Here is a 10,000-nt window from a genome sequence, read left to right as displayed (position 1 = left end):
ACTACATGTCAGTTTACTTCCTGACCTTGTGATTGTGCTAACATTCATTTGTTTCTTTCTCTCCTTTCTACCAACGCCCTCCGTCCAATGATCTTCTCCAGACTCTGATGGAGGTGAGTACTTAAAGGATGGAGGGAGGGGATGGAGAGAGAGGATGGAGGGAGAGAGAGGATGGAGAGAGAGGCTGGAGAGAGAGGATTGAGAGAGAGGATGGAGGGAGGGAGAGGATGGAGAGAGAGGATGGAGAGAGGGAGAGGATGGAGGGAGAGGATGAGAGAGAGGATGGAGGGAGAGGATGGAGAGAGAGGATGGAGAGAGAGAGAGGATGGAGAGAGAGGATGGAGAGAGAGAGAGGATGGAGAGAGAGGATGGAGAGAGAGGATGGAGGGAGGGGAGAGGATGGAGAGAGAGGATGGAGGGAGAGGATGGAGAGAGAGGATGGAGGGAGAGAGAGGATGGAGAGAGGGATGGAGGGAGGGAGAGGATGGAGAGAGGATGGAGAGAGAGGATGGAGAGAGAGGATGGAGAGAGAGGATGGAGGGAGAGAGAGGATGGAGAGAGGATGGAGGGAGAGAGAGGATGGAGAGAGGATGGAGGGAGGGAGAGGATGGAGGGAGAGGATGGAGAGAGAGGATGGAGGGAGGGAGAGGATGGAGAGAGAGGATGGAGGGAGAGGATGGAGGGAGAGGATGGAGAGAGAGGATGGAGAGAGAGGATGGAGGGAGAGAGAGGATGGAGGGAGAGAGAGGATGGAGAGAGGATGGAGGGAGGGAGAGGATGGAGAGAGAGGATGGAGGGAGAGGATGGAGGGAGAGGATGGAGAGAGAGGATGGAGAGAGAGGATGGAGAGAGAGGATGGAGAGAGAGGAGGGAGGGAGAGGATGGAGGGAGAGGATGGAGAGAGAGGATGGAGAGAGAGGATGGAGGGAGAGAGAGGATGGAGAGAGGATGGAGGGAGGGAGAGGATGGAGGGAGAGGATGGAGGGAGAGGATGGAGGGAGAGGATATGGCAGGGCGTACTCTGACTGGCTAGCTTTACTAGTAATAGGAGTATGCTCCACTACACTGTCATGTCCAGTCCCATCATCCTCTAAAACAGGGGTTCCTAAACTGTTTACACTCGGGGGGCTCCTTTCCAGCGTCGGGGGAACATCTCACGCTCCTGCATGCATCACGTCTAGTTCTATAGGTTCTAGCACTGTTCATGACAACAAACTGTTCACACCCTTCTGGTTGGTGGAGAAAACATTTTGTAGGTTTAAAAATTATTTCCTGCAATTCTACACATTTTGTCATGAGGGGCAGAGAACATTATACAGTTTTAAAGCTAATTTTATTGCAATTCTATACATTTTTCCCCATGTCTAATGTGTATTCATGTGATATTTACAACAATATCTATGGGCTAAAGAAACAAAATAAAAATAAATGTTAGCTGACGTTGTTGATCTGGACATTTCTGCCAAGTTAAACATCTCTCCAAAAGGTATGCAGTGTCTGACTTGACGAGAGGAAAACTGATGCTACAGTTAAGGAGGGATGGACCCTGGTTCTACTGTTCTACTGTAGGGATGGACCCTGGTTCTACTGTTCTACTGTAGGGATAGACCCTGGTTCTACTGTAGGGATAGACCCTGGTTCTACTGTAGGGATAGACCCTGGTTCTACTGTTCTACTGTAGGGATGGACCCTGGTTCTACTGTAGGGATAGACCCTGGTTCTACTGTTCTACTGTAGGGATAGACCCTGGTTCTACTGTTCTACTGTAGGGATGGACCCTGGTTCTACTGTAGGGATAGACCCTGGTTCTACTGTTCTACTGTAGGGATGGACCCTGGTTCTACTGTAGGGATAGACCCTGGTTCTACTGTTCTACTGTAGGGATGGACCCTGGTTCTACTGTAGGGATAGACCCTGGTTCTACTGTTCTACTGTAGGGATGGACCCTGGTTCTACTGTAGGGATAGACCCTGGTTCTACTGTTCTACTGTAGGGATAGACCCTGGTTCTACTGTTCTACTGTAGGGATGGACCCTGGTTCTACTGTTCTACTGTAGGGATGGACCCTGGTTCTACTGTAGGGATAGACCCTGGTTCTACTGTTCTACTGTAGGGATAGACCCTGGTTCTACTGTTCTACTGTAGGGATAGACCCTGGTTCTACTGTAGGGACAGACCCTGGTTCTACTGTAGGGATAGACCCTGGTTCTACTGTAGGGATAGACCCTGGTTCTACTGTAGGGATAGACCCTGGTTCTACTGTAGGGACAGACCCTGGTTCTACTGTAGGGATAGACCCTGGTTCTACTGTAGGGACAGACCCTGGTTCTACTGTAGGGACAGACCCTGGTTCTACTGTAGGGATAGACCCTGGTTCTACTGTAGGGATAGACCCTGGTTCTACTGTAGGGATAGACCCTGGTTCTACTGTTCTACTGTAGGGATAGACCCTGGTTCTACTGTAGGGACAGACCCTGGTTCTACTGTAGGGATAGACCCTGGTTCTACTGTAGGGATAGACCCTGGTTCTACTGTAGGGATAGACCCTGGTTCTACTGTAGGGATAGACCCTGGTTCTACTGTTCTACTGTAGGGATAGACCCTGGTTCAACTGTAGGGACAGACCCTGGTTCTACTGTTCTACTGTAGGGATAGACCCTGGTTCTACTGTAGGGACAGACCCTGGTTCTACTGTTCTACTTTAGGGATAGACCCTGGTTCTACTGTAGGGATAGACCCTGGTTCTACTGTTCTACTGTAGGGATAGACCCTGGTTCTACTGTTCTACTGTAGGGATGGACCCTGGTTCTACTGTAGGGATAGACCCTGGTTCTACTGTAGGGATAGACCCTGGTTCTACTCTAGGGATAGACCCTGGTTCTACTGTTCTACTGTAGGGATAGACCCTGGTTCTACTGTAGGGACAGACCCTGGTTCTACTGTAGGGATAGACCCTGGTTCTACTGTAGACCCTGGTTCTACTGTAGGGATAAACCCTGGTTCTACTGTAGGGATAGACCCTGGTTCTACTGTTCTACTGTAGGGATAGACCCTGGTTCTACTGTTCTACTGTAGGGATAGACCCTGGTTCTACTGTAGGGACAGACTCTGGTTCTACTGTTCTACTGTAGGGATGGACCCTGGTTCTACTGTAGGGATAGACCCTGGTTCTACTGTAGGGATAGACCCTGGTTCTAATGTAGGGATAGACCCTGGTTCTACTGTTCTACTGTAGGGATAGACCCTGGTTCTACTGTAGGGATAGACCCTGGTTCTACTGTTCTACTGTAGGGATAGACCATGGTTCTACTGTTCTACTGTAGGGATAGACCCTGGTCCTACTGTAGGGATAGACCCTGGTTCTACTGTTCTACTGTAGGGATAGACCCTGGTTCTACTGTTCTACTGTAGGGATAGACCCTGGTCCTACTGTTCTACTGGAGGGATAGACCCTGGTTCTACTGTTCTACTGTAGGGATAGACCCTGGTTCTACTGTAGGGATAGACCCTGGTTCTACTGTTCTACTGTAGGGATAGACCCTGGTTCTACTGTAGAGATAGACCCTGGTTCTACTGTAGGGATAGACCCGGGTTCTACTGTTCTACTGTAGGGATAGACCCTGGTTCTACTGTTCTACTGTAGGGATAGACCCTGGTTCTACTGTTCTACTGTAGGGATAGACCATGGTTCTACTGTAGGGATAGACCCTGGTTCTACTGTTCTACTGTAGGGATAGACCCTGGTTCTACTGTAGGGACAGACCCTGGTTCTACTGTAGGGATAGACCCTGGTTCTACTGTAGTGATAGACCCTGGTTCTACTGTAGGGATAGACCCTGGTTCTACTGTAGGGATAGACCCTGGTTCTACTGTAGGGATAGACCCTGGTTCTACTGTTCTACTGTAGGGGCAGACCCTGGTTCTACTGTTCTACTGTAGGGACAGACCCTGGTTCTACTGTAGGGATAGACCCTGGTTCTACTGTTCTACTGTAGGGACAGACCCTGGTTCTACTGTAGGGATGGACCCTGGTTCTACTGTAGGGATAGACCCTGGTTCTACTGTAGGGATAGACCCTGGTTCTACTGTTCTACTGTAGGGACAGACCATGGTTCTACTGTAGGGACAGACCCTGATTCTACTGTAGGGATAGACCCTGGTTCTACTGTAGGGACAGACCCTGGTTCTACTGTAGGGATAGACCCTGGTTCTACTGGTCTACTGTATGGATAGACTCTGGTTCTACTGTTCTACTGTGTCGGATGGACCCTGGTTCTACTTTTCTACTGTAGGGAAAGACCCTGGTTCTACCAGAGGGACAGACCCTGGTTCTACTGTAGGGATAGACCCTGGTTCTACTGTAGGGATAGACCCTGGTTCTACTGTAGGGACAGACCCTGGTTCTACTGTAGGGACAGACCCTGATTCTACTGTTCTACTGTAGGGATAGACCCTGGTTCTACTGTAGGGATAGACCCTGGTTCTACTGTAGGGACAGACCCTGGTTCTACTGTAGGGACAGACCCTGGTTCTACTGTAGGGACAGACCCTGGTTCTACTGTAGGGACAGACCCTGGTTCTACTGTACTGGGATAGACCCTGGTTCTACTGTAGGGATAGACCTTGGTTCTACTGTAGGGACAGACCCTGGTTCTACTGTAGGGATAGACCCTGGTTCTACTGTAGGGATAGACCTTGGTTCTACTGTAGGGATAGACCCTGGTTCTACTGTAGGGACAGACCCTGGCTCTACTGTAGGTACAGACCCTGGTTCTACTGTAAGGATAGACCCTGGTTCTACTGTAGGGACAGACCCTGGTTCTACTGTAGGGATAGACCCTGGTTCTACTGTAGGGACAGACCCTGGTTCTACTGTAGGGATGGACCCTGGCTCTACTGTAGGGACAGACCCTGGCTCTACTGTAGGGACAGACCCATGGCTCTACTGTAGGGACAGACCCTGGTTCTACTGTAGGGACAGACCCTGGTTCTACTGTAGGGACAGACCCTGGTTCTACTGTAGGGACAGACCTTGGTTCTCTACTGTAGGGACAGACATTGGTTCTACTGTAAGGATAGACCCTGGTTCTACTGTAGGGACAGACCCTGGTTCTACTGTAGGGACAGACTCTGGTTCTGCTGTAGGGACAGACCCTGGTTCTACTGTAGGGACAGACCCTGGTTCTACTGTAGGGACAGACCCTGGTTGGACTGTAGGGACAGACCCTGGTTCTACTGTAGGGACAGACCCTAGTTCTACTGTAGGGACAGACCCTGGTTCTACTGTAGGGACAGACCCTTAACTGTAAGGTTTATATGTGCAATCAGAAAAATAAAATAAGGGTGTTTACTTAAAGGAGATTCAGGGAGGTCAGAGACCAGGGGACACCAGGGCTGCTGTACCCGACAGCAGAGATCCTCTACTGGGCATGATGCCAAACAAAACTACCCTCCCTCTCCTTTCCCCACAGGCAAGAGGGCTGAAGTCGACAGATGGCATGATGTCACACTGCTTAGGGATTAACAGATGGAAAGGGATAGAGAGCGAGAGAGCGAGGGAGGGAGAGAGCGATAGAGAGAGGGAGAGAGAGAGCGATAGAGAGAGGGAGAGAGCGAGCGATAGAGAGAGGGAGAGAGAGAGGTCGAGAGAGAGAGCGAGGGAGAGAGAGAGGGAGAGAGCGAGCGATAGAGAGAGGGAGAGAGAGAGCGATAGAGAGAGGGAGAGAGAGAGCGATAGAGAGAGGGAGAGAGCGAGCGATAGAGAGAGGGAGAGAGCGAGCGATAGAGAGAGGGAGAGAGTGAGCGATAGAGAGAGGGAGAGAGAGAGCGATAGAGAGAGGGAGAGAGAGAGAGCGATAGAGAGAGGGAGAGAGAGAGCGATAGAGAGGGAGAGAGAGAGAGAGCGATAGAGAGAGGGAGAGAGAGAGCGATAGAGAGGGAGAGAGCGAGAGAGGGAGAGAGGAGCGATAGAGAGAGGGAGAGAGCGAGCGATAGAGAGGGAGAGAGCGAGCGATAGAGAGAGGGAGAGAGCGAGCGATAGAGAGAGGAGAGAGCGAGCGATAGAGAGAGAGAGAGAGCGATAGAGAGAGGGAGAGAGCGAGCGATAGAGAGAGGAGAGAGCGGCGATAGAGAGAGGGAGAGAGCGAGAGAGGGAGAGAGGAGAGAGAGAGATAGAGGGGAGAGAGCGAGAGAGGGAGAGAGGAGCGATAGAGAGAGGGAGAGAGCGAGCGATAGAGAGAGGGAGAGAGCGAGCGATAGAGAGAGAGAGAGCGATAGAGAGAGGGAGAGGGAGAGCGATAGAGAGGGAGAGAGCGAGAGAGACCAACAATGCAGTTCAAGAAATAGAGTTAAGAAAATATTTACTAAATAAACTAAAGTTAAAAAATCTAATAAAAAGTAACACAATAAAATTAACAATAACAAAGCTATATACAAGGGGTACCGGTACAGAGTCAATGTGGAGGCTATATACAGGGGGTACCGGTACAGAGTCAATGTGGAGGTTATATACAGGGTATTACAGAGTCAATGTGGAGGCTATGTACAGGGGGTACCGTACAGAGTCAATGTGGAGGTTATATACAGGGTATTACAGAGTCAATGTGGAGGCTATATACAGGGGATACCGGTACAGAGTCAATGTGGAGGTTATATACAAGGGGTACCGGTACAGAGTCAATGTGGAGGCTATATACAGGGGGTACCGGTACAGAGTCAATGTGGAGGTTATATACAGGGTATTACAGAGTCAATGTGGAGGCTATATACAGGGAGCACCGGTACAGAGTCAATGTGGAGGCTATATACAGGGGGTACCGGTACAGAGTCAATGTGGAGGTTATATACAGGGGGTACCGGTACAGAGTCAATGTGGAGGCTATATACAGGGGGTATCGGTACAGAGTCAATGTGGAGGCTGTATACAGGGGGTACTGGTACAGAGTCAATGTGGAGGCTATATACAGGGGGTACCGGTACAGAGTCAATGTGGAGGCTATATACAGGGGGTACCGGTACAGAGTCAATGTGGAGGCTATATACAGGGGGTATCGGTACAGAGTCAATGTGGAGGCTATATACAGGGTGTACCGGTACAGAGTCAATGTGGAGGCTATATACAGGGGTTACCGGTACAGAGTCAATGTGGAGGCTATATACAGGGGGCACCGGTACAGAGTCAATGTGGAGGCTATATACAGGGGGTACTGGTACAGAGTCAATGTGGAGGCTATATACATGGGGTACCGGTACAGAGTCAATGTGGAAGCTATATACAGGGGTACCGGTACAGAGTCAATGTGGAGGCTATATACAGGGGGTACCGGTACAGAGTCAATGTGGAGGCTATATACAGGAGCACCGGTACAGAGTCAATGTGGAGGCTATATACAGGGGGTACCGGTACAGAGTCAATGTGGAGGCTATATACAGGGGTACCGGTACAGAGTCAATGTGGAGGTTATATACAGGGAGCACCGGTACAGAGTCAATGTGGAGGCTATATACAGGGGGTACCGGTACAGAGTCAATGTGGAGGCTATATACAGGGGGTACCGGTACAGAGTCAATGTGGAGACTATATACAGGGTGTTATGGTACAGAGTCAATGTGGAGGCTATATACAGGGGGTACCGGTACAGAGTCAATGTGGAGGCTATATACAGGGGGTACCGGGGCCGCCGAGTCAATGTGGAGACTATATACAGGGTGTTATGGTACAGAGTCAATGTGGAGGCTATATACAGGGGGTACCGGTACAGAGTCAATGTGGAGGCTATATACAGGGGGTACCGGTACAGAGTCAATGTGGAGGCTATATACAGGGGGTACCGGTACAGAGTCAATGTGGAGGCTATATACAGGGGGTACTGGTAGAGTCAATGTGGAGACTATATACAGGGTGTTATGGTACAGAGTCAATGTGGAGGCTATATACAGGGCGTACCGGTACAGAGTCAATGTGGGGGCTATATACAGGGGGTACCGGTACAGAGTCAATGTGAGGGCTATATACAGGGTGTTACGGTACAGAGTCAACAGGTTCCTTCGTGGTATAACATTTGTACATAGGGGTTAAAGGGTAAAGTGACTATCCATAGATAATAAACAGCAGCAGTGTAAAAACAAAGGAGGGGAGGTCAATGTAAATAGTCCGGTGGCCAGTTGATTAATTGTTCAGCAGTCTTATGGCTCGTGGGTAGAAGCTGTTGAGGAGCCTTTGATCCTCGACTTGGCACTCCGGTACCGCTTACCGTGCGGTAGCAGAGACAACAGTCTATGACTTGGGTGACTGGGGAGGTGTTTAGTCACAGGGTCCTTAACTTCGTTAGGGTTCTTTGACAATTTCCTGGGCCTTCCTCTGACACCGCTTAGTATATAGTTCCTGGATGGCAGGATACTTGGCCCCAGTGATGTACTGGGCCGTACCTACTACCCTCTATAGTGCCTTATGGTCGGATGCCAAGCAGTTGCCATACCAGGTAGTAATGCAACCGGTCAGGATGCTCTCAATGGCTTTAGAACTTTTAAAGATATAGGAACCCATGCCGAATATTGTAATGCCCTCTTGGCGACTGTCTTGGTGTGCTTGGACCATGATAGATCGTTGGTGATGTGGACACCAAGGACATTTAAACTCTCGACCCGCTATACTTTAAGGCCCGTGGATGTTAATGACCCTCCTTTTCCTATAGTCCACGATCAGCTCCTTTGTTTTGCTCACGTTGAGGGAGAGGTTGTTGTCCTGACACCACACGGCCAAGTCTCTGACCTCCTCCCTATAGGCTGTCTCATTGTTGTCTATGCTCAGGCCTACCACTGTTGTGTCACCGGCAAACTTGATGATGGTGTTGGAGTCGTGCCTGGCCATGCAGTCATGGGTGAACAGGTAGTACATCAGGGGACTGAGCACGCACCCCTGAGGGGCACCCGTGTTAAGGATCAGCGTGGCGGATGTGTGGTTGCCTACACTTACCACATGGGGGCGGCCCGTCAGGATGTCCAGGATCCAGTTGCAGAGGGAGGTGTTTAGTCCCAGGGTCCTTAGCTTAGTGATGAGCTTTGAGGGCACTATGGTGTTGAACGCTGAGCTGTAGTCAATGAACAGCATTCTCACGTAGGTGTTCCTTTTGTTCAGGTGGGAAAGGGCAGTGTGGAGTGCAATAGAGATTGCATCATCTGGATCTGTTTGGGGTGGTATGCAAATCGGTGTGGGTCTAAGGTCAGTGGGATTATGGTGTTGATGTGAGCCATGACCAGCATTTCAAAGCACTTCATGGCTACAGATGTGAGTGCTACTAGGCTGTAGTCATTTAGGAAGGTTACCTTTACATTCTTGGGCACAGGGACTATGGTGGTCTGCTTGAAACATGTTGGTATTACAGACTGGGTCAGGAAGAGGTTGAAAATGTCAGTGAGAGACTTGCCAGCTGGTCTGGCCTCGTGGCCTTGTGAATGTTGACCTGTTTAAAGGTCTTACTTACTTACTTCGGCTACGGAGAGTGTGATCACACAGTCGTCCCGGAACAGCTGGTGCTCTCATGCATGATTTAGTGTTACTTGCCTTGAAGCTAGAAGATAGAGGAATAGAGTGGTAGAATTGAATTGAACTGAACAGAGAGCGAGAGACCTGAGAGGGATAGAGAGATAGAGGGATAGAGAGAGAGGTAGGTTGGTAGGTAGGTGCGGGTTAGTGTTGGGGGTGTAGGGACCTGTAGGTGGGTGTTAGTGTTGGGGGTGTAGGGACCTGTGGGAGCCATAATGTTGGGAGCCATAACGTGTGCTTGATTAGGCAGCAATAGACTCTCAGACAGATGGAAGCTGGGCTCCTCCAGGACGGAGGAGGAAGAAAGAGGACCTGGCCTCAGGGTATCAAGGCTTTGAGGGGCCTCGGGGGGGGGTAGAGTGGAAGGCTCGTAAATCGCTCTGCGCGGGGACGCAAGCGGTGACTTTTCCAGCGGCTTCTGCGAACGCGACAAAAATGACAGCTGTATGCTAATGA

At 50.2% G+C, this 10,000-nt stretch overlaps 1 protein-coding gene across 1 annotated transcript in view; it reads left to right on the top strand.

Annotated features, from left to right (window-relative positions):
• Positions 1–10,000, top strand: part of LOC118378133 (arf-GAP with coiled-coil, ANK repeat and PH domain-containing protein 3-like) — a 116,585-nt gene that overhangs the window by 58,809 nt on the left and 47,776 nt on the right. Inside the window, exon 12 of the mRNA XM_052474580.1 lies at positions 102–113. Coding sequence (XP_052330540.1) covers positions 102–113 — 12 coding nt within the window. The remainder of the gene's footprint in view (positions 1–101; positions 114–10,000) is intronic.

The sequence above is a fragment of the Oncorhynchus keta genome, chromosome 21 (assembly GCF_023373465.1).
Source record: "Oncorhynchus keta strain PuntledgeMale-10-30-2019 chromosome 21, Oket_V2, whole genome shotgun sequence".
In the NCBI taxonomy this organism is placed as follows: Eukaryota; Metazoa; Chordata; class Actinopteri; order Salmoniformes; family Salmonidae; genus Oncorhynchus; species Oncorhynchus keta.
This window is presented reverse-complemented; position numbering and strand designations above follow the sequence as displayed.